This window comes from Canis lupus, chromosome 14 (genome assembly GCF_003254725.2).
Source record: "Canis lupus dingo isolate Sandy chromosome 14, ASM325472v2, whole genome shotgun sequence".
Lineage (NCBI taxonomy): Eukaryota > Metazoa > Chordata > Mammalia > Carnivora > Canidae > Canis > Canis lupus.
In genome coordinates, this window is record NC_064256.1 from 43,414,683 (window position 1) to 43,438,199 (window position 23,517).

The 23,517-nt window shown below is 55.9% G+C and overlaps 1 protein-coding gene across 9 annotated transcripts in view; it reads left to right on the forward strand.

Moving 5' to 3' along the window:
- MINDY4 (MINDY lysine 48 deubiquitinase 4) overlaps positions 1–23,517 on the forward strand; it is a 104,650-nt gene that overhangs the window by 77,163 nt on the left and 3,970 nt on the right. For 3 of the 9 annotated variants that reach the window (XM_025464531.3, XM_035698375.2, XM_035698374.2), the window contains exons 14-17: positions 8,114–8,177; positions 11,358–11,519; positions 17,738–17,918; positions 18,440–18,512. In XM_025464531.3, coding sequence (XP_025320316.3) covers positions 8,114–8,177; positions 11,358–11,519; positions 17,738–17,918; positions 18,440–18,512 — 480 coding nt within the window. Of the gene's footprint in view, positions 1–8,113; positions 8,178–11,357; positions 11,520–12,562; positions 13,000–15,136; positions 15,215–17,737; positions 17,919–18,439; positions 18,513–20,970; positions 21,079–21,271; positions 21,319–23,517 lie in introns of those variants that run through there. The other 6 variants (XR_003143136.3, XR_003143135.3, XM_025464530.3 and 3 more) reach the window with 6 other exon arrangements.

The window sequence follows — 23,517 nt, forward strand, 5'->3', positions numbered from 1 at the left end:
TTTAAAGTCCAAAATGGGTAGTAGTTTGTCATCTGCTGGTCATTTTTGAACAGATCAAGCCAGGCACTGAGGGTGAAGGGCAGTACCCACACCATGGTGGCTTTGTGGCTCTCTGTAACTTTCTCCAGGAGAGGAAGAACAACAGCACAGTTTATTTCTTTGTGGAAATAGCCCTGAAATGCAAGCCAGCCATGAGTGTTGGTAACGCAAAGCCAAGTGGCAGAAACTTGATTCTTAGCCAATGTAAGCAGAAAACAGCACTATTAATTGATTCATATCAAAAGCCCACAGCTTTAGGAGTGGCTGGATCCAGGAACCAGACAGCGTCCTTGGGACATGGTGTCCCTCCTTCTGTCCCGTCACGCTTCTTTCCTCTGTCTCAGCTGTGTTCCCAGGGGGGCCCTGCTGCGTGGTAGGCTCCAGTGAGCCCCGTGGAGAGGAATCCCCCCACCTTTTTAAAGATTTTATTTATTTCAGAAAGAGAGAGAGCCTAAGCAGGGGGAGAGGCAGAGGGAGAAGGGGAAGGAGAAGCACACTCCCCGCTGAGCACGGAGCCTGACACGGGGCTCCATCCCAGGACCCTGAGATCAAGACCCAAGCTGAGGCAGACGATGCTTAACCAGATGAGCCACCCAGGTGCCCTGTGGAAACCCTTTCCCCAGCGCTCCTCGGCCTGCTGGCAGCCGCGACCCGTTCCTGACACCTCATGGTGGACAGGTCTGGGCTGCATCCATCACGGGGCGTGTGGACACGGAGGGCCCAGAAGGCAGGCAGGACCCACAGAGGGGCACACGCTGACTGGGAAAGGGACGGCTGTCTCGTCAGGAACTGGGAGTTTGGGAGGCGTCCAGGAACAGGAGAGTAGATGTGACTTTGGGGGTGGGTCAGATCTGGACCTTAATGTAGGCCCCCACAGGCTCCCGTTGGAAATGAAGAAAAGCAACGACAAAGCTTCCAGATCCTTCAGTCGTGGGCTGGGCCAGGGGCTTGTGGCATAAGGATTTGAGCAGGAGGCTGTTCTTGGTGGTCCCAGCTATGCTGTTGTGACAGGGGTGGGGGAGGTGGGATACCCCCCAGCTTCCTCCTCCATCCTCCTGCTCGCCTGCCTGGACTCCTCCAGCCCAGAATAACGTGGTGCACACAGAAGCACCCAACCTAGGCACCCCGGCCCCACACAGTAGCCGCTTTGTGCTCCTTGAACAAAGCCCTTGGCCTCTCTCACCTGGGCCTCCCACGTGCAACAGGAGAGACAGGACAGGGGGCCTACAGGCCTTTCCTGCCTAACCTGCCAACATCTTTTGAGTATAGCTGGGAAACAGGAGGAGAGGAGCTTCCTCAGTGACCTCCGAGTCCTCTGTAACCTTGATTCAGATTAGGGCAGCGGCCATGCCTGTGAGCACTTTCAGCAAATGTGTCTGAGGAGACCAAGGTGACGGGTACCAAAGGGCTTGCAGGTACCTCTGTCACTGGAAACAGGAGACCCTCTCTCTGGCCACCTGCTCCCGTGTCCCCTCCACAGTGGGCCAGAGCTGTGTCCTGGAGATCTCTCAGCGGCTCCCTCTGGGGACCCTGTGGGGGCCTCTTACCCCTTGGGAAGCAGGGGCTGGAGACCCAGGCTCACCACAGGTGGAGGAGACAGGGAGGGTCCTCAGTGCCACTCTGGGGTTTGAAGGCGTGTAGCAACCCAAGGAGCAGCCCAAAGACCTGGGGCCATTATTCCATTTTACAGATGAAGGGACCAAGGCTCTAAGAAATTAGGGCAGGTTGGTGGCAAGTTGACACCATCCCTGAGTGTCCTGGCCTCCAGTCTAAGACTCGATGCCTGCCTGCCCTTCCTGGGCTAGGGGAGGAATGACAGGCACTGCCCTGCTGTGTCTGCCAACTTAGAAGGAGAGGTGGGAAACAAGACCCCTAAGTAGGCCCATCCCAAACCAGACGCCTGTCCACCAGCTTCCTTCTCCATTTAATTTCTGCCGGCATGGCCTGGGCCAAAGCAGGCCCGGCCCCAGGCTGCTGAGGTGGCAAGTCCTGGCTGGTGAGTGGCAGCGGGGTGTGGCTGAGGGCAGTAGGTCTGCCTGGGAACATTGAGCCCCTGTGGCAGATGAGGGCAACTAAGCCCAGAGCACCCTGGGGTGAGCGGCAGAGCTAGGAGAGGCTCCTGACTCTCAGTGCATCTAGCATTCCTACCCACGAGCCAGTCCTCTGTGTTCCTCGAAGGGCTTGGGTGTCCAGATACAGAGGATGGGCCTTGGGAGGAGGGAGAGGCAATGGACTATTTTGGAAGGATCTTCTGTTCCAGACCAACCTCAGTTGCTTGGGTGGGATGCTTCCTTCCGCCTGCCTCCACACACCTCCTGGGATTCAGCTTCTGGAGGCTGCTCCATCAGGGCCTTCCTTATAGCTTCTCCTCGGATGGGTGTGGGCCAGGCTTACATGATTTAGGGCCCCTTTGCTGTGCATCTGCCGAGTTAGAGTCCAATTCTGGGTGCCAGGGGGCCAGATGAACCCAACATAACCCTAGCCCTCAAAGTCCTTGCTGCCTGGAGGGATGAGGCAGGCACAGGAAAAGCATTGGCAGGTGCTCTAAGGAAGAGGGCTGGCTCAGGAGAGAGTGGGGCACATCTGTCCTGCGGTGAGGGAGTAGCTTTATGGAAGAGGCGACGTTCGGCTGGGCTCTGAGGGATATGTGGGAAGGGTTTTGGCAGGCCCAAGAACAAAGCAGGCAAAGGCCAGTGATGGGGGTTTGCAGGGAACCATTGCACAAGGTCTGGTTGAGAAGGAAGGTGGCGGGGTCTTGTGGGTGGTGAGGAGGGGGACAGCTCGGGAAGGCCTTGGACACTTCTACTTTCCCTTCCTTCTTCCAGGCCCACTCGTTTCTCTCCATCCATGCACTGTGCCCCATCCCTCAGGTCCCCACCCAGCCCCTTCCTGTCCTGGCCCCTGCCTGGGGAGCAGAAGTAACAGCCAGCCCCTCTAACCTGTGGAGCCCTGTGCTGTTTGTGAGGTCCTTGAGTGGCCAGGGCCCTTACTGCAACAGATCTTTGAGGTGCATATCATTATCCCCATCAGGGAGTGACCCACCAAAGGCCCAGAGATGGAAAGCAGTTTGTTTGCAGAAGGTCCCAAAGTGCAGGTGGCAGTGGGGGCCTGCCACCCAGGTGTCCTGACTCATCGTCCACTCCCTGCAGGCCTTCCTGGGAAAACAGTCAATATCCGCTCTACCCAAATCCTTTTTAGATATTCATAGTTACTTTCAACTGCTCGCAGACCTCCATTTATTCTGGGTTCTTGGCTGCCACACGAGTAGTTTGAGGTTGCGGGAATCGTGACCTCTCGGTCATTGTGTTTTTAGTTGTTGTTATTGTTGTTATCGTAGGAAAAAGGAAGTGACATTTACCAAATGCCAGATGCTTTATATAGTTCACCTCACTCTCACAACAGTCTATAGTAAAGGGAGGCATCATCCCACCCCTACTGCAGGGGGAGGCAGGCTTAGAAGGGGGACAGCTGGTAAGTGGCAGTGGCTGGATTCAAATCCCCCTGACTTCGGAGCCCAGGTTCTCGTAGTTGTTCCAAGCTGCCCTTCTCACTATTGGTTTGTCCTCACAAATCAATAGGATTCTCAGGGGAGGGGGCGGTAGGGAGGACCAGCCAGAGCAGGGTGTGGTGGTGCTCCTGAGGCCCGGTGCTCTGGGGTCAGGTGGAAGGGAGGTGGCTGGCCGGATTCTCCTGGGTTAATTACCACCTATTTTAGGCATGATATTTTCAACATCAGAGTCACGAACCAGGCACACTTGTTCACATCCCAGAAGGTCCCCTGAGACCCCTCGCTCCAGTCCTCTGCTTTTATAAGTGAAGACACAGTCTGAGAGAGAGGCAGGGATTTGCCTGAGGTTACACGGCCAGTCTGAGGCCGAGCTGGCCACTGACTCCACCTCGCGGACATTGATTTTAGGTGAGTGGCTTTGACTGTAGGCAGGAACCGTGTCTCTGGGCCATGGAGACATATACTTCCTTCTTATTGAGAAACTTCTGCACAAGATGCCCAGATTCACATGTTCAGATGCATGTTGGGGAGGCTTTAGTGTGAAGGGACAAGCCGTGCCCCCGCCAGCGCGGGTGGGACCAGGAGTGGGGCTTCGAGGCTCTCGGAGCTGCCTGGAGTTGGCCAGCCAGGCTGAGCACGACATGGTTCAGGCCACAGTGGACTCTGTGTGGGGACACAGTCCTGCCTGCTGGCTGGCTGTGTGATCACAAGACCACAGGTCCCTTCTCCTGGCCAGGCCTCACTATCCCCCTAGGTGGTTCTTGCTCTTTGGGCCTTATGGGGCTTTAGGAGAGGATGTGTTTGAAAGCGAGCTCATAGGTTCTTCAGATTCTGAGGCGCAAGCACTGTAAGCTGCTCAGTGGCTCAGCTCAAAAGCTGCCCCTCTAAGACGTGTGAGGAGGAGTGACTGGAGGGAGCCCGTGGAGCTCTAGCCCCGCTTCGGGTGCTGAGTCCGGGCTGGCACCTGTCACTAGCCCTGGGCCGCTTGTGTTCCTTTCACGAGGCACCCATCTTTCCATCTGCAAACTGCTGAGCCCTGAGGGCTGTGCCAGCCCCGGTGTCCTCTTTGTTCTGTGTCTTGGTACAGTGCCTGGTCTCTGGGAGCTCTCGCTGGGGGCACAGCTGGGAGAAGCAGCCCTTGCTGGCATCCTGGGCAGAGCTCTCTGTTCCTCTTCCTCTGGATACTTCTGTGGCGAACTGTCACTCCAACCGTGGGTCCAGGTTCTGACCACTTGCTCTCAGAATGCTGAGGAGGTTAGTAGCAGGGCAGCCAGGGCCAAGCCCCTTCTCATAAGGGTCCCTGCCCTGGGCGGATCCATTCAGGCTCCTCCTTTCCTATGCTTCTTGGAATCGAAAATCCAGGTCAGCTCCTGCTCCCTGAGGGGTCTCCAGTGCCAAGAACCTCGGGGTACTGGTGTCATCAGGCTGTGGCTCCTCCTGGCTCCTGTGACCTAACCCAGTAGCTGGCCCTGGGCTGTGCAGAATTTTTTAGAGCCCAGCGTTGTCTAGTCCCCCAAGTGGACTGTGGAAGGCAGAGCCTGCTCATTGGATGGAATGGCATCGATCCCAGGGAAGGGTTCATCACAGCTTGTGGCTCAGAAGCCCAGCAAGTATGGGGACCTCAGAGCCCAGGCAACCCCTCCTCTGATTTAGCACTTGCTCCCAGGAGGCTGCATGACCTTGGAGACCTGGGGGTTCCCCCAAGAGGCTACAGGTGTTGGAGGAGAGAGAAGGAGGGGACCCCTCACCCAGAGCAGCTCTGCCTTTATGTCTTATATGTTTGGTGTCTGCCTAGGAGATTACATTCAAAGAAAGAGCTCTAAGTCTAAACAGACATCGGAGGCTGCTCGTGTTAATTTGCTGGGGTTGCCACAACAAAGCACCACAGCCTCGGTGGCTGAAACAACAGAAACTCACAGTTCTGGGGGCTGGCAGTCCAAGATCGAGGCATCAGCAGGGTGGTTTCCTCTGCAGCCTCTCTCCTGGGCCTGAGGGGTGGCTGCCTGCTTCTGTGTCCTCACATGGTCTTTCTCCTGTGAGCTTGTATCTCTGGTATCCTGTTCTTGCAGGGACCCAGGCAGATTGGACTCCGGCCCACCCTGATGGGCTCGGGGATCTTAAATCACTCCTTTAAAGGCCCTGTCTCTGAATACAGCCACATCCTGAGGTACTGGGGTCGATGCTTCAACATAGGAATTTGGGGGAACACAGCTCAGCCCATAACACCATTCATCTTTTTTTTTTTTTTTTAAGATTTTATTTATTTATTCATGTGAGACAGAGAAAGAGGCAAAGACCTAGGTAGAGGGATAAGCAGGGAGCCTGTGGGACTCGATCCCAGGACCCCGGGATGCTGCCGTGAGCCAAAGGCACATACTCAACCATTGAGCCACCCAGGTGCCCAACACCACTCATCTTGTGCAAGGGCCTTATGTCACAAGAGGGGAGACTGAGGCCTGGAGAGGAGAGATTGGCTGCCACACGGCTGGCTGGGGCTGGACCACCAGCTTGGTGATGGCCCTGCCCTTTGAACTGCCCTCTCTCTGGGCAGAGCAGAGCCCGTTTTTCCTTTGCTCAAGGACTCCTCACACTCAGCTCTCCAGGGAATTCCCCTAGAGGGAGGTCTGGGCATCTAGATTTGCCAAAGTTGTAAATCTCTTAAGCCGTAAGCTGCTCCCTGGCGTCTTGCGAGTGCCCTAATGTGAAATGCAGACGTTCCTCCCTTTCAAGCTCAGCGCTCACTCCTGAATTTCCCATCGTGTTTGCACCTAAGGATGCAATTACCATTTCCTCCCATTGTCCTTTCTGCCTGTCTCTCCGCTCTCAGCTGACGCAGGCTCTCAAACCCGCTGGGTGAGCACGAGGCTGTGAGATGATGAAGATCGGACCGCTTCTGAAAGCTTTGGGCTGGCTCCGAGCCAGTGATGATTATCAGTCCACCCAGGGCTCCTTTGAGGTTATTTTCTTCCCTTTAGAAGATGCCCATATATGCTGCGCAGAACGTTTCCATCAATTCTTCTGCCTGAACGAGCGCCAGTCGAGCGCTGCCTTTGGCCATTTGGCGCCCCAGCTGGCTCCTTCCCCGGCCTACTGGGCTTCTCTGATGGGTGAGCCTCCCAGGCCCTTCCCAGGACCCTCAGGCCTCTGTACTTCTCCGCCGGGCCCCTGCAGTGCCAACCCGGCCCATCTTGCCGTGTGGACCGCAAACCATCCCCATTTGGCCACGGTTATTAAAAACCACAAGAAAGCATTTCTCCAGCAAAGGTCATGGAGCTTGAGTTTCTAAACTCGTTTGGGAAGGATACAGGACCAGGGTGTTTTAGGTTTGTGGACTTATGGCAGATCTTAGATTTAAAGCATAAAATTGAGACCAGGCTTCTCTTCTCTTCCACTAAAAGAGAAAACAAACATTGTGATTGCTGAGCCCTTTCCTCTGGGCTGTCTGTCTGTGGTCTCTTTGGGGTGGGGCTGGAGGGGGCAGGCCGGGCCATGGGCACAGCGCTGGGCTGGCAGCGTGCCCCAGGACTGTGCGGCAGCCTCCCGTCACCTCCAGCGATGCCCTTCTGAGTCTCTCCATGTCTATAAAATATAGTGATCCTACTTCGCTGGGGGCAGGGCTGTAATTGGCATCCTCCAGGTGCGTTCCATAGATGGTGGCTCTTTCCTGTCCAACCGTCCACGGTTCTGGTCAACAATAACACTTGGTCTCCCGAAGGACTTACGTGGGGGTAGGTAAAAGCAATTGTGTCCTAGACCTGGGCTTTCTAGATGGTGGGAGAGCTTTGAGATTCGTGGAGGGGTGGGGCTGCCTCCTGGTGCTGGCCTCACATATGACAGAGCCCTGCCGACAATGACACCTGGTCCCCAGCTCCATACTGCCCTAAGAAATCGTTTTTTCTGGTTTGAGGGATGTGTTTTGGCAAAGGGGCTTTTCACCACATGTCTTTTGGGGGGCCCCCTTCTGAGAGTAGAGCCATTGTGGTGACCTGGGGTCGGGAGAGCGCAGGACTTAAGGCTGGCTGCTGGGTCCCCCACCAGCTCCATAGCCCACACACCCAGTGCCCTGGGCAAGTCAGTACTTCTCTGAGCTTTGGTTTCCTCTTGGCATTTGGGGAATTATGCGTGTAGAGGGCCTGGTATGAGGCCTGTGCCCAGGTGGTGGCAGCTGTTGTATTAGGATTCTAGCAGGTGTTAGAGACCATCAATCCCACTGAGCGGGCTCACAGACTGAGGCCGGGAGATGGAAGGGGCTGTCCCAGTTCCCACTCTGGTAAGTGGCAGTTGGGGTGTGAATGTGGGATGCTGGATCCCAAATTCAGGGGCCTCTCTGCTGTGTCATGCTTGCATCACTCTTCTGCATGTTGGTGGTGGCCCTGGTGAAGCCAGATGGAGGCCATTGCCCAGAGCAGAGTGAGCATGCGCTGCAGAGCCCTGAGTTGCCCCCAGATCCAGAATTCTGGGCCTCAGCCTGGAACCCGAGGGAGCCCCTGGTCCCCCAGTGAGGTTTGCCCAGGAGGCCTGAGTCAGGCAGAGGCATGCTAATACCACCTCTTCTGTGTTTTCTAGTGTCCGCCAAGACTTTGATGTCCCCACCAGCCACCTGATTGGAGCACATGGATACTGCACCCAGGTCAGGGGGTGCAGTGGGGCACTGGGCAGCAGGGCACTTCTTTTCCTTCCTCCTGCCTTCTTTCTTGGCCCCTGCCACCCTTCTCCAAGCAGCTTTCACGTGCCAGCCTCTGCTGGACTTCACTGTCAAGGAGACCCTGAAAGGCCACTCAGTTCAGCTTCCACTTCTGGAGAACTTGCTGTGCCTCATCTGTGTGCTTGGCACTGCAGGGTATGCAAAGGACAGAGCCAGGCGCCACACAGCCCAGAGCCCCAGTCAGAGCCCCATGGCACCCTTTATGTTTGCACAGGGCACCATCTTGGCAATGACCCTCACCTCTGCAGCCTCACGAGAGACCTTGAGGGGTCTCATGGGGCAGGAGGAACCCTTACACACATCATCGATCCTCCCACCAGACAGCCAGTGACACCAGGGAGGAGATCTGCTCCTGATCCTATCAGGGAGCATTAGGATGAGGCACCAGATGCTGCACCTGGCTTCCGTCTGTGCCTTTCTCTGCATGGCCAGGCCACCAGAATGGCCACCAGGCCATAGTTATCTCTGACCCTTGATGCACACGGAGCAGCATGTATAGCACAGACAGGCTGGGCAGAGTTGTGGAGTCTGTTGGGCGCAACCGAGGACCCAGCTGTCCTGAGGGTCCTGGCTTACTTGTGTCCGCTCTGCCAACGTAGCCAGGTACCGGGCAGGGGCCAGCTCGGGGCCTGAGGTTTGTGCCGGGAAGCTGAGGGGCTGCTGGGTTGGCTGAAGCCCACCTTCCTAGAGGAAGTCCTCAGGGTGAGCAGCTGCCTTCCTATCTACCTGGGATGGCCTCATGCCCTCTCTGGGGGGCCTGTCTTCTTGGTGGGAGCTTCTCCCTCAGCAGGCAAAAAGAGACATATAAACAGGCGTGGACAGCCAAGGGGGTGTGTAGAAGATGCTGGACCGGAATCTTGGGCTGGTTCTGAGCCATGTTCACTGTTTCACACACGAATGAGCTGGGCTGATCTTCTTCCTCTCCCTAAGCCCCAGTTCCTTCTTTTGTAGACCAAAGAGCATGGACTAAACCATTGCTGCTGCTGCTTTTTTTTTTTTTTTAAGATTTTATTTATTTATTCATGAGAGACACACAGAGAGAGGTAGAGACACAGGCAGAGGGAGATGCAGGCTCCTCACAGGGAGCCTAATGCGGGACTCCATCCCAGGACCTGGGATCACACCCTGAGCTGAAGGCATATGCTCAGCCGCTGAGCCACCCAGGTGCCCATAAAGCATTGCTTCTTGAACTTTGACGTGCATGCACATGAATCCCCTGGGAGTCCTGTGGAAGAGCAGGCTCAGATTCAGTGGGTCTGGCCTGGAGCCTGAAGTTCTGAATTTCTCCCAGGCTTCCCAGAGGGGATGCTGCTGGTCCATGGACCACACTTTGGATAGCAAGGGTCTCCATGACCAGTATGCTCTGCCACGGCGTGATTTTGAGTCTTGGGGCAGGGAGCAGCCTATTTCCCCTGCCTTCCCCATTTCAAGTGGGCTTCCTTGTGCTGAGGAGGGTTTGAGACAGATGGGGAGCAAGAACCTTTTTCTTCCCCTGAGAACCACATGGGAAAACTCGAACCCATCTGAAAAACGCCGCGCCTTTCTTAGCGGGGCCACTGCCCCTGAGGTGCAGTATCTCAGAGCAGACATTTCCTCCAAATTCTTTCTCATTTCCTCTGTAAGGACACAATGGGGCCCTTTCGCTATCTCCCTCCAATGGGGTTCCCTCCGTGGCCATCAGAGGGGGCCTCTTTTACTGTCACCGGGGCAGGGGTCTTGGTGTTGACGGAGGGATTTATTAACTGGGGCATGGCTATTACAATTCAGGGGAAAACACTTCTGTGAACTCTTCCCTCCAGAGTTTATGCTGGGAAAGGGCTATCACGGCTATTCCCACGTACCGTGGGGGCGACTGCTGCCTGCTGGCCTTCCACGCACACCAGCCCTGACAGAGCGGGCCCGACAGAGGGTCCCGCCCGCCCAAGTGCCAAGGCTGGCCTCACTCAGATCCTTCCTCAGCTGTGCGGCAGGCTTGTAGTGGCCACCGTTCATCTGGGACCTTCCGTGGCCAGGGGCTACCCTGAGGGTAACACATGAGGGGTGAGGGAAGGACACCAGGCAGGGAGCCTGAAAATGTAGGCGGAAGTCCAGCTCTGTTACTAACTAGCTGTGTAGTTGGTAAATCCTCTCCTGCCACCTTGATGCAGAAGGCTCTGGCTGAAGGAGACCGCCAGAGGAACAGGGCTCCACAGGTCACTGGTCTCCCGGTTCCGGGGTCAGCGGGCTTGTTGGCCTCTTGGCTGTGCGGCACAAGTCACATGGCCAACGAGTGCGTGATGGCACTCGGCCAACGAGGGCAGGGGCAGATCTAGAACCCAGACCAGGGCTCCCCGCCACCTCCACCTGTCTGCCTCTGCAGGCTTCCACTCTCCCTCCCTGCTCAAAGACCCCGCATCGCCTATGAAATCCAAATAAGGCCTAGAGTTGCATTCTTGGTGTTTGCCCCATTGTCTGCTTCCTGGTGTTGATAACCAGTGCTGGTTGTGTAAGATGTTATCGTTGGGGGAAGCTGGGTGAAGGGTGCACAGGAACTCAGTACTATTTTTACAAATTCTTCTGAGTCTAAAATTATTTCAAAATACAAAAGTTTATGAAAAAAAAAATGCCATCCTTCAAGACCCACCCAAATGTGGCTTCTCTACAAAGTGGCTCTGACTCAGCCATGTGGTCCTGTGCCCGCCTGGCCCTGGAGTGCTCCGAGCACACATTTTTTATAGTCCCAGTCACATCCTACATTGTGTTTCAGCCGCACAGGGACACACCTGATCCCTGCCCTAGACCCGGATGCCCGAGATTGGGAGCCATTCTTTCCCTCCAGCAGGACACCCCCACTTTCCTGCTGCCACCCAGGCTCGGGACAGGGGCCTGTGCACACCTGTCATCCAGTGAACGCCCATGAAGTAAAGATCACGATGAGTTCCGAGGGTCGCTTGGCTGGGAACCCCTGGCAGCTTTCCCTGCGGGCTGGTGGGAACCCGAAGGCCCAGCCCCCTGTGATTTTGGTCTCTCCCTCCTTGCTTTCCTTCCTTTTTCACCTTTTTTTTTTTTTTTTTTCTTGTTCCCGATCAACCCTGAACAAGCCTTTCCCCTTTCTTTCATCTACAGGAACTTGTCAATCTGCTCCTGACCGGGAAAGCTGTGTCCAATGTTTTCAACGACGTGGTTGAGCTGGATTCTGGGAACGGGAACATCACGCTACTCAAAGGCATTGCTGCACGCAGCGACATTGGATTCTTATCTCTCTTTGAGCACTACAATGTGTGCCAGGTACCGGGAGCTCAAGTCTCTGGAGATGGAGGGGCGCCGCTCCCTGGGACAGTGAGAAGGAAGGCGGGGGAAAGGAAGTTCAACTCAGGTTCCCAGAGCTGGGCAGAATTTGGTCCATTCTCAATCACAGAAGGTTTGGGAAGAAGTCTAACCTCACTGCCATTGAGTACTGGCATGTAATTCGTGCCCAAAGCCAGCCCAAACCGTGTTCTGGGAAAGGCGGTTTCAAAGGGACTCCTAGGGATTTACAGTGTGACTGGGGGTCTGAGCAGAGGCAGGGTGTATGTGTGTGCTGGCTGGAGGCAGGGGAATGGGGTCTTCTCTAGGGATGGGATCGAAAGTTTCAGGCCTTGTCAGAGCTTCCTAGGTCAGCCACAATAAAGCACCACAAACTGGGTGCTTAAAACGATAGAGATTTGTCCTGGAGCAGAAGTTCGCACAGCTGAAGTCTAAAATCAAGATGTCAGCAAGTCTGTGTTCCCACTGAAACCCATCGGGAGAATCCACTCTCATCCCTTCCAACTGCTGGTGTTCTCTGGCAATCCTTGGCATCATTCTTTGGCTGGTGGGTCCACCAGTCCAATCTCTCCCATCTGTCATCCCACAGCCATCTTCTCCCCATGTGCCTTCTCCTTTCCTTATAAGGACATCGGTCACGTGGAGCTAAGGGCTTGCTCTCCTCCACTAACCTCCTCTTAACTAGTTACACCTACAACAACTCTAATTCCAAGTAAGGTCACGTTCTGGGGGCTAGGATCTCCACATGTCTTTTTGAGGGCCCAGTTCAACCCCTAACAGGCCACTCAGTCTGTTTGCTGGTGTACGGGTCCCTTTCTCTCCTCTGTCCCTGCAGCCAGGGTCTTGGAAAGGGCTAGGCCTCTGTGAAGCTGGGCAGGGTAGGGTGGCTTCATGTCTCTACGAGGTTAGCACTGGGCCCCTGTCCCAGCTTGCTGCTAGACCTTCTGTGAGTCTCGGTTTTTGTATCTTCAGAGAAGACATTGTTTTCTGGTTGGTTTCATGGTGCCCTTCTCTCATGTCGCAAGTTCAGGTGTGCTGTCCTGTTGCTAATGGAACATGTGGTGCGCCGGCGTCCCCAGATCCTACCCCCAAGGACAGAAAGCCGACTCATGGTCTCCAGAGACTTGGGGAGAAAAGAACGATAGTGGTTCCCTCCCTGATTTACTGGTGTCAGGAGGGAGCCCAGGAATGTGGCCACGTGGCCCAAGAGAAGCACCAGGGCCCCTGAGCATCCAGCCCTGGGTGGGCTCTGAAAACATTCAGCCCGAAATTCCATGGGCTGAGAGAGGTAACCTTGGCCGGGCTCGTGGAATCCCCAGGCTTACCATGAGCCCTGGTTTCATTCTTGTGTTGAGGGCGTTGGTCAAAAAGTAAACTATTTTCCTTCGGTCCGTGGAGGGTAATTGATGGGAACATCAGTTGGGGGTCGTCCTTCCCTTGGAATAAAATGCTGATTGAAGAAGTTCAGGCCCTACAAGTTTCCAAATTCTTGACTTCACACAGACCCCCCTTTGCTGTTATATGCTTGACCAAAGACTGCAGCTTGTATCTTTCTGCAGCAAGAGGATGTTTGCTCCTCTGCCTTGGGGCTGCAAGCTCTCTAAGGAAGGACCCTCAGGCCGACCCTCTTCCCCAGAGCTCACTGAGGACTGGCCCTCTGAAGGAGAAGGTAGAGGTCTGGCAGCGTAGACAAAGCCTGTCCTCTCTGTTGCCACCACCTGCCATCCCTTCTGTCACTGAATTCCTCTGGTTCCACATGGTTGGCCGTGTTGGGTGTGGCAGGAATCCAGGAGGTTTGGCATCCATGCTCAGACCTGGTCCCCCTCCGCTGGGCAGCACCAGTGTGGCCATGGGGAAGATCTGGTACTTGGGACAGCTTGGGGGATTGGCATCCACAGTGGGGCTATTCTTGTAAGGCTTAGACTTTCTCTCACAGAAGGCAGAAGTGGGCCTGCCTGCTACTCAGCCTATCCGGGGCTTCTCACTACAGGCTCTAGCTGGGAGCCTGATTCTGGGGCCCTCACTGAGTATGTGTGCGCTGGGGGTAAGGGCCTGCCCATCAGTGAGCGTATGAGATGACCCGCACTCCGGATGTGCCTGCTGGGGAAGCAGAGGAGCCTCTGGGCCGAGAAACGCACTCCTGCTGAACTAGCCAGCCTCCCGCCCCAGCCTGGCTGTCCTTCCTGGACCTCCGCTGGCTCTCCATGACCCCCGGGGGCCGGTCTTGCCCACCTGAATTGCACCTCACTCTCGCCACCGCAGAGCTCACATAGGGGGCTGCAATTGGAAGGCCAACCCCCGCTGGCTCAAGGTGATTGTGGTGGGGGGGCGAGGCGGGGACTGGCAGTCCAGGAAAGGACAGCGTGGGACCAGGTGTTTAACTGCAGCCCTTCTCCCATGCCCTGCAGGGCACGTTCCTTGCTGTCCCCGTGAAGGGACCTGAGCAGAGACTAAACCTGGCAGGAAGAGCTCTGCCAGCAGCGTCCTCCTCCTGTTTCCCCCCCGCTCCGCAAATAGCCCCAACTTTTTCAAACCCAGGACCATGCCTGAACCACCAGGAGGTCATGTGGCTCCTACCTGGAGTCCTTTCTCCAGTCTGTCCATTTCTGCCATGGTCCAAGGCACCAGGTGCTGGTCTGGACACCTGTGACGCCTCTGGCCTCTGTCTCCACCCCCTTCTGGTCCTTCACTGAAGCCAGTGTGGTCTTTAAAAGAGTAGACTGAATCACATCATTGTTTGCTTCCCTCCTGTCGGTGGTTTTGCCAACCTCTGAGGCCATTGGGGGCTGAATGGTATCCCCTCACAGATTCACACATTGAAGCACCAACACCCAGTACCTCAGAATGTGACTGTATTTGGACGCAGGGCCTTGGAAGAAGTGATTATGTTAAAATGAGGTCATCTGCGTGACCCTTAATCCAGTTGACTAGCGTCCTTACAAGAGGAAGGGATTAGGACACAGACACACACAGTGGAGACGGTCATCTGCAAGCCAAGCAGAGAGGCCTCAGGAGAAACCAGTCCTGTCCACCCCTGGATCTGGAACTTCCAGCCTCCAGGACTGTGAGGAAACAAATTTCTGTTGTTTGAGCCACCGGGTCTGTGGGACTTTGTCATGGCGGCCCCAGCTAACTAAGGCAGAGCCCGAAACCCTGAACTTAGCACAATCTGCAAGGCCCCACGAGCGCTGTCCCTACTGTTTCATCCCTTCACCTTTTGACTTAACTGTCACTTCTCAAGGGAAGCCTCTCCTGACCTAATCAGCCATCTAAAGAGGGGTCCACTCTCATGGTCCCCTGCCACTTTGTCCTTCTCCATCATGGAACCATCATGCTTTCCTTCCTAGGCTGCCTCCTCATTCCAAGTGTCCCATTTCATTGCTTTTGAGATGCAAACTTTTTCACACTTTTGAGTGTTTCTGAGATTTGGAGGCACTCTTGCAGTCGAGGGCGTGTCAGACTTTGATGGCCAGCTTTCTTTCTTAGTGAAACAAACAATTAAGGTGACTCTGCTTGCACCGTAGATTCAGGGCAGTGCAGTGCAAATGTCTCTGTATGACTATTTGTTTACTCTCTGTCATCCCCATGAATCTGGTGAGCCCCCCTGAGGACAAGACTGGCCTTGTTTCCTCCTTTGCTGTACCCCCATGGTCGAGCACAGTGCCTGGGACCGAAGCGTAAGTCATGACAGTGAATGACAGTTACCCTTGGAGATGACAGGTGGTGACTGCCAGCAACCAAACATTGTTTTTTTTCAAATTAGGGCCTCTAAGCTGGCGGTCCACAGCTGGGTGTGGGGCCGTCACTCACCTCACCTCTGCAAAGGGATTTAAGAATCCCCCTTGCAGATGCCTGGGTGGCTCAGCAGTTGAGCATCTACCTTTGGCTCAGGGTGTGATCCTGGAGTCTGGGGATCGAGTCCCACGTCAGGCTGCCTGCATGGAGCCTGCTTCTCCCTCTGCCTGTGTCTCTGCCTCTCTATGTGTGTGTGTCTTTCATGAATGAATAAATAAAATCTTAAAAAAAAAAAAGAATCCCCCTTTACACGTGATTCCTAATGGTGCCATATGCACCTCTGCCAGGAGCAAGCCTGAGACTGTACCGAAGGAAGTGTGCCCCCCACCTTCCCTCCTCGCCCCAGGGCCTTCGGCCAGCTACCTCCAAACCCAGAGGAAGCGAATTTCATCTTTGGAAAATGTCACCCACTTGGAGGGGGCTCCTGAATGAGAAAACTCATTTATAAAGTCTCTGGGCAGCTTTTTTTTGCCTGCAATCTTTTGACCATTGAATAAATAAATGGCAAGCTGCCCTTTTGTCCCTCTGCTGGAAAATTCAGGGTGGCTGCTTATGTAGACGCCTGCCCCCTGGCAGGTTGCACAGCTCTTTTCCTTGCAGCAAACGAGCCCTGGGTCCCCAAGAAGGCTCACTGTTCGAGGTGAGGCCCTCGCCAGAAAAGCCTCTTTTGAGCCTGGAACAGGAGCCAAGTTTGCAGTAGGGTTTAGGCACGTCCAGCCCCGTCTCTAAGGCATCTAATTCCCCCACATCCACCAAGAGAGCTCTGTAGTCACGTTTTAATGTCACAAGGGGCTGGGGTGAGGGCCCTACTGGCCAGGTGGGGGCGGGGCAGGATGCTTGGCCCTCTGGAGGAGGCAGCTGTTTATGGGCAAGTCTTTTACCAGGGACCTGGTTCAGGGCCTTCTGAGCACAGCCCCCCTGTCTGAGACACCCCAGCCCAGAGTCTGCTCCCAGGAGGGCTCCGAGGGGCCCCAGGAAGACTGCTCGGCCACTCTTCTGTGACAGGCCAGAGAAAGTATGCCCTTCTCCCCACTGGAAAAATAATTCCCATTCTTTCCTTAATCCGCAGGCTGTGGCTGTAAATACCTGAGCATGCAAACATCTCCCTGGGGCTGGTGGGGATTAGGCCAGAATCAGCCTGGCCCATGGCATGCACAGAGCTGACTAAACCAGGGCCTAGGGTTGGGAGAGGTGCTGCCCCAGGGAGGCACAGGTGACAGGGAGAGAGCACATAGAGGGATGGCTGGCCCAAGGGGCAGAGCCATCCAGGCCCCTGAGCTGGACTTTGCAGAGGGTTCCTGTCACTCCTCTACCCTGAACAGCAGCAGCACTGAGGGTCCTAGGGCATGCTCCATGCCATCTGCCTTCCACAAACACTCCTCTGCCATGGAAGAAGTCCTCCTTGAGGAGCTTTCTAAGAGAGTCATCAGAAAGTCCCAGCTTCTTATCCTCTCCGTCCCCTGTGCTCTTTCCCTAATACCCTGCTAGTCCCTGGATGTCTCTGGACATTCTTTCCTGGAACCCCCCCGCCCCCCAAGACTACTCACCCAGAGGCCCTCTCTCCCTTTTCCCCATGGCTCCAAGCCCACCTCTCTTCAAGGTAAAGTTCTATCTAGTTCGAGTTCCACGTCATGCATGAGGACCTGCATTTGTCAAACATTTGCTTATGTTGACTTATAAGCCCAGCGTTCGGTGCTAAGGGCATAGTCCAGCGTGCAGGGGGCAGGCTGGAGCAGCCGGGTGAGGCAGTAGTGTACTGCAGGTGGGTACCTGGTACCTAGTACCTGCTTCCTAGTACCTACTCCCTAGTAACCCCCCACCCGGGAGCCAGAGGGAGGGGATTTGTGTTCCCTTGTTTGGGTCATTTGGGTGATGCAGGACCTGGAAGGGGAGGAGAGGTGTCTCCTCCACCCAGTGCTCTAGGTGGTGGACGGTGGATGCACAGGCACAGGGGCCTGCTGTGCTGGCGTATTCGAGGGCTGGTGAGAGGCTGGTGCAGCTGCGGGGTGGGGGTGTGGAAAAATCAGGAGGTCATTGTTTGGGGAGGAGTGGCTGGCTGCAGGGGAGCTTCTGGAGGCAGGATGGGCAGCACTGTGAGCCAGCTAGGTGTGGGAGAGGAAGCAGTGGGGACTCGTGGGTTTCAGGCTGGGGCACCTTAAAGCAATTACCGTGTGTGAGGGAAAGGCCTTGAGAGTGGTGGGGATGGCTCTGGGAGATGAGTCCATGTCTGCAAGCAGCGCAAGAGACTCTCAGCATGGCTCAAGGGCCGTGATCCCCAGCAGGTCTCTCTGAGAGACCCAGAGAGACCCCAGCCCTACCCTGGGTTAGATGGAGGATGCTCGGGCCCTTTCCCTGGGGCTAACACAGGCCTCTGTATCTGCTCCCTCTTCCTTTCCCTCTCCCAGGTGGGCTGCTTCCTGAAGACGCCGAAGTTCCCCATCTGGGTGGTGTGCAGTGAGAGCCACTTCAGCGTCCTCTTCAGCCTGCAGCTCGAGCTCCTGCGAGACTGGAGGGCCGAGAGGCTCTTTGACCTGTACTACTACGACGGTCTGGCCAACCAGCAGGAGCAGATCCGGCTGACCGTTGGTGCGCCGCCCCCCTGGCCTGTGTTCTCGGCCCTCACACATCCTCTGGGCAGTCACAGAAGAGCACAGACCCGCAGACCTGTGTCTGGACTGGGGGGATCAGAGACTGTGTTGTGCTCCTCCTACAGGAGGAGCCAGAGCCGGGCCTTGAGAAACTGATGGCCTTACAGGTGTAAGGAAAGTTGAGACCTACTCTGTGGTAGCAGAGTATGGAATACCGTGCTGACAAGTTTGGGTTTTCTTGGGCAGGCACTGAGGAGCCATGGAAGGTTTTGGAGCAAGAAAAAGGTGGGATCAGATGTGTTTTTAGAAAGAACTATTCTAGTGGCTGACGGGGATCAGGAGAGTGGAGTGGAGGCGGGAGGCCATGAGGAGTGCTGTGGTCCAGGAGAGAACCAATGGGCAGGAGCAAGGATGGGTCCAGCCATGATAAGTGGGGCAGGTGCTGGGAGCTGGGTCGTGGGTGCCAACCTTCAAGCAGGCTCAGGCCCCGGGCTGATGCCTCTCTCTCCTGGCCCACAGACACCACCCAGACCGTCCCTGAGGACAAAGACAATGACCTCATCCCGCCCCTTGAGCTCTGCATCAGAACCAGGTGAGTCAAGTCTCTGGCTCGGGAAGCTCACCTGAGTGGCTGGGAGGTGTGGTGGTTGGAAGTCGTCAGACCTGCGGGGAGGAGGATGTGTTTCTGGATTGCCCCAACTACCAGTCCGTAGTGAGGCAGGACCTCCGCAGAAGGGAAAGACGCGGGGCTCGGGGCTTGTTTGTATGTAGCATTCTGTGGTCTCTGTGGCCTAAGTGGAGAGGCATGTGATCTGTGAGGCGACGTTGTCTTCAGACAGCTCCTGAGATTGCCCTATGATACGCATGGTGGTGTGAGTAGGTGCCTCTTGGGGTCCCTCCTTGCTCATGGCAGTGAGGCCCAGTCAGGAAGGACAGGTAGGGGTACAGGTCGGGGAGGGGCAGGGGGCAGTGTCTGAATAGGACAGGGAGGTGAGAGGGCCTATGGCCCCCAGGGCATAGCTCGGAGATGGCGTGCCCTCTGCATCAGGGGGGAGAGGCCCCAGTCATCCTGTGGTGTGGGTTGGGCCCTCTGAACCCCGAGCAGACACAGGGATGGGGGCCCTTGACTCCTCTAATTCAGCTCAGGCTTGGGGTGAGTTGGGGGTCACCTTACTCAGGAGCCCACTGACCAGGTCCCAGGGCTGGGAACAGTACTCTGGAGGGCTCTGGGGTTGTAGCTCTGGCCCCTCTCCCCACCAGCCTCAGGCAGGCCCTTCACAGAGCCTTTGGGTTATGACTTGGAGGCCTCAGGAGCCTCCAGGAGCCACAGTGGCAGGAGCAGGTGTGTATCCCAGTGCCTCCTCCTAGGGAAGCACTATGACTCCCATGACTCCCATGTGGTAAGTAAGGCTTCTAGACTTCCGGTCCTTTCTGCCTTCTGGCCATGAGCTGTTAGACTTCACCTATCTGTCCGTCACACTGTCAGCTGGGAGAGCCAAGCCCAGGGTTGTGAAGAGCGCTGGGTATACTGCTGGTGCTTTGTAAGCAGCTCTCATTGGTCCTGTGTGAGCCGCCCAGGCCTCGTGGCCTTAGGCAGAACCTTGTGGCCCCGACTCTGAAGAGATCGGCTTGGGGTGGAGGACAGGGACGATGCTGGGCCCTGGGGCTCTGACCATTGGGGGTTCGCCTGCAGCCTCAAGGTGCTGCCCACCCGTAGGCTAGCGAGCCCTTGACTGGAGCCACGGTCACAGTGGTGACACCAGGTGGGGATGCAGGAGACGTTGGTTGGGACATCCTCATTATGCCCCATCGTCCATCTGTTCATCTGTCCGCCTACCCGCCCACCAAGCCAGGGACAAAGCATTCTTGTGGGGTCATGTGCTGGCTTTTCTTTCGTCGGGAGGATTAAAGGCCCATGCAGGTCGCTTTCCTTTCATGTACAAAGGGCCACTCATTCCAGGTGATGAGAGAAGGGCAGCATTGGAAAAAAGAGGTGACACTGGCCTTGGCACCCTCCGCAGGCCAGGGTGGGAGGCCACAGGGCATCCTTCCTGCAGGTGGGCCTGCCAAGCGGGGCTGTGGACCACACCCTGGGCACAGGGTCCGCCCACCTCCCCGACCCTGGAGGCCTCCATCTGAGGAGACCGCCACCCAGCGCTTCTCCAACGGCCCCATCTGGAATAACTCCTCTTTGCCCAAGGACGGTTCCACTGCAGGACTCACCCAGTGAGTTGGACTTTCTGGGCTCAGCCCTACTTGTCCAATGCTTGACAGTGACTCAGGGCTCTGGTCTGTCAGGGAGCTCAGTCCGGAGTCATCTGAGTGTGAGCTTGGGCCCCGAGTGCCTCTTCCTCTTCTGTCCCCTTCTCTCAGGGCCCCGCCCTTCCCAGCTGTGGCTGTGTGTCGTGACGTGATGGGGGAAACTGGGGTCACTGCCTACAGCCAGGAGCGAGCCGACAGCCTGGGCCGTGTGGTCCATGCTGAGTCCCTGCCCTGCCCTTCTCTGTTCCTGCTCACCGTGGGGGTCAGGCAAGGCTCTAGCCGTGCTTCCCAGCCCTGTGTTACAGATAGAAGATCACATTTGTGCAGCACACAGGGTGAGGGACGACTGGCCTGGGGCCTCTGTTGGCCCAGACTCCACCAGCCCCCTGCTGGGTGTGGGGATCGATACTCTGACACGTGTATCCCTCTATGGTATCCATCCATCTGTAGCCCTTGGGAAGAGTGCGGTCCTCAAGCTTTAGCAAGCATCCCTGGAGGCTGTGGTAAAACACACACGGATGGATCCTACCCCCAGGGGTTCTGGTTCGGGAGATCTAGGTGGGGCCTGAAAATTCGCATATCTGGGGAGTTCCCAGCACCATGCTCTGAACTTGTGGTGCCTGGTGAGGGCCATGGCTACCCCTCCGGCCCGCTCTGGCTGCCTTGTGAGTCAGATGTCAGGTGAAGTGCTGAGCCTCTAGCCTCTGGCCTGCTATAGTACACCAGGCCAGGGGCCCTTCCTTCTTGGGTCTGTGGGCTGCCCCACCCCATTTCCCTCCCTCCCCCAGGTATGGTATCCATCCTCTGCTAGGAGTTTCCTGAAACCAGCTGCCTGCCTCTTCTATTGCCTCTGCCACCTGCCCCACCATGGTGGGTCCACCTGGGCAGTGAATGCGGTGAGATTTTTCCCAGAATTATTCTCAGAAAAGCTGAGTGGGTGACTGACTAGTGGGAATGCTGCTTCCCCCCTCTCCCGCCAGTACCCATCAGATAACATACCACTGTAATGGGAAACAGCAGGCCCAGTCTCCTGGAATCCTATTCTGAGGGGTTGGATTACAAAGGCTTTGCGTTTTGTTTTCATCCCAGATTCTCGAACAGCTCAAAGGGAGAAACTTGGGAAAGTAGCCTTCAAGGTCAGTGAAGACCCTGGGGAGAAAGGGCCGTACGTCTTGGGGATGAGCCCCACTGGCTGTAGGAGGTCCCCACCCTGACATGAATGAGGGGTGCATGTAGTGCCATGACCTGAACTCTGGCCACATCTCAGGTCGTACCATGGGCTGGACCAGACCAGTGGGCCCATCACTTCAACCTCATGGAACCCCTGGGCTGGAAGAAACAGCCAGATAAGAATGAGTTCTTGCTCTCAGAGAGTTCACAATTGAATAGAAGTCAAGTTCATGATCAACTCTGTCTTAATCCAGGGAGAGATGTGCTGCCTACCCTTAAACCTAGCTCTGTTACCTCCTAAGGACCTCTGATGCTCACCCTGACCCAGTATGGAGCACACCACACACCTGGCTGTCTGGCAGCCTGCTGAGATCCACGGGAAGGCCCTTAGACGCTACCTGATAGGACCCTTCCTTTCACAGATAGAGGTCACTCTGTGCCCCAGGCCATACCTTGAGCCACACACAGCACAAGTCCTGGAGCATAGACCTGCGCTGTCCCAGCCCAGTGGAAGGTCACCCAGCGGGCTGTGTGATTTCCCGCCACCTGGCTTTGTTGTCACAGTGACATTACACAAGACCAGATTGTTGGTTTTGCCTTTGGGGAAGAGCATCCTAAGTCAAACGATCCCAGGTCCCGTGCCGCCTCTGCTCTCAAGTGTGACTCATGTCTGGGCCTCAGCAAGTCTCCCATTACCTACACTTGTGTCAGGAATGTGGGGTCTGTCCCCCACCCCACCCCCCGGTTCCCGCTGCTCTCTAACCATCTCAGCAAAAACAGACTCATTTATGGTCATTTCCAAACAAGACACACAGTGACCTCTCGAGCTTCCAGCCTAGCCAGAGTGGGAGAAAATGAAACAGTTGTCAGTGGTCCAGAGGAAAGAGGAAAGAACTCATAACCAGGGCCTGGGGCTAGGCCACAGATGTTTCTGTTTGGAGACTCAGAGAAGAAATTGAAAATATAATTTCAGCTGGGAACGGTGCCTTCCAGGGGCTGGAGCTGAGTGCGCAGGTCACTAGGCTGTATGTCCGCCCATGGGGGGGCCTGTGCTGACACCCTTCTTGCCCAGGTATTTCTTCACAGTGCCTCTCACCCACCAAAGGAGGGTTCCCTTGGTCCTCCCATGGCCCCAGCTGCCCTCTCCTGATTCCCTGCCTTGCAACCCCCACACACTTGCCCATTGGGTTCCCAGAACACTCAACACCATGATGCGAGGGAAGTATACAGATCAGGAATCTGGAAATCTCTGTGGAGTCCTGGCTCTGCTGCTGTCACGTTGTATGACCTCCAGAAGCCTTGGTCCTGCTGCAAACCTCAGTTTCCTCATCTGTTGATTAGGTAGAAAGATCCCATCAGAGCTGGTGGGAGGTTGAAAAAAGAGAGGCAGGAGCATTCCCTTTCCTGTGAAGACCACAGGGGCTCACGTGAGGCTCGGGGTGGGGAGGAACAATCAGGAGGAGGCAGAGAGCAAGGGACAGGAGAGGGCAAGGGCCGAGGGCAGGGCTTTGTGACTGCCTGGGTCACAGGCAAGGGAGTGCCATGTGAACGAAGATGGGCTTCCCCTCCAGGCCGCTGGGGCTCCGGGAGGAGCAGCTGCTGTGGAGCGGTGTGCTTATCTAGCAGCACACCAGGGTATCGCGGCTGAGGAGGAGGAGGAGGGTGCCAAATATCCCACGGTGCACAAGACAGCCCCCAACCTAGCCCACGGTGTAGTGGTCCGGGGTTGAGAAAGCCTGCTGGAAACTCTCACGCTCAGCTTCCTGGATGAGTGAGCTTTAATTCTGCTGCTGCACTGTCTGCGGGTCTCCTTTCATCCCTCCCCTCCCTCTGCCAGCCCCTAATTGCATACCCAGAGCTCTGTTTACTGTCCTTGTAATTGACCGTGGGCTTTCCCACCGGGGAACCATCCATCCCCACACAAACACAGCAGCCTTGAGTCTCAGCCCTTGCCATTTTAAAAACATCTCTGCTTTGGTCTTCTATCAATTGTAAACTGCTTCTCTCTGGTGCTTCTAATATTCTCTTCACCTCGCACCTGTTGGCTGGGATGAGGTGCGTTAGTTACCCCTAAAAAGCCTCAAAACTAAGCATAACCCTCCCACAGTTGGCAGGGGGTTATGCCTAGTTTCGTAAGACTCCGTGACGGTTGGTATGGCATAGAT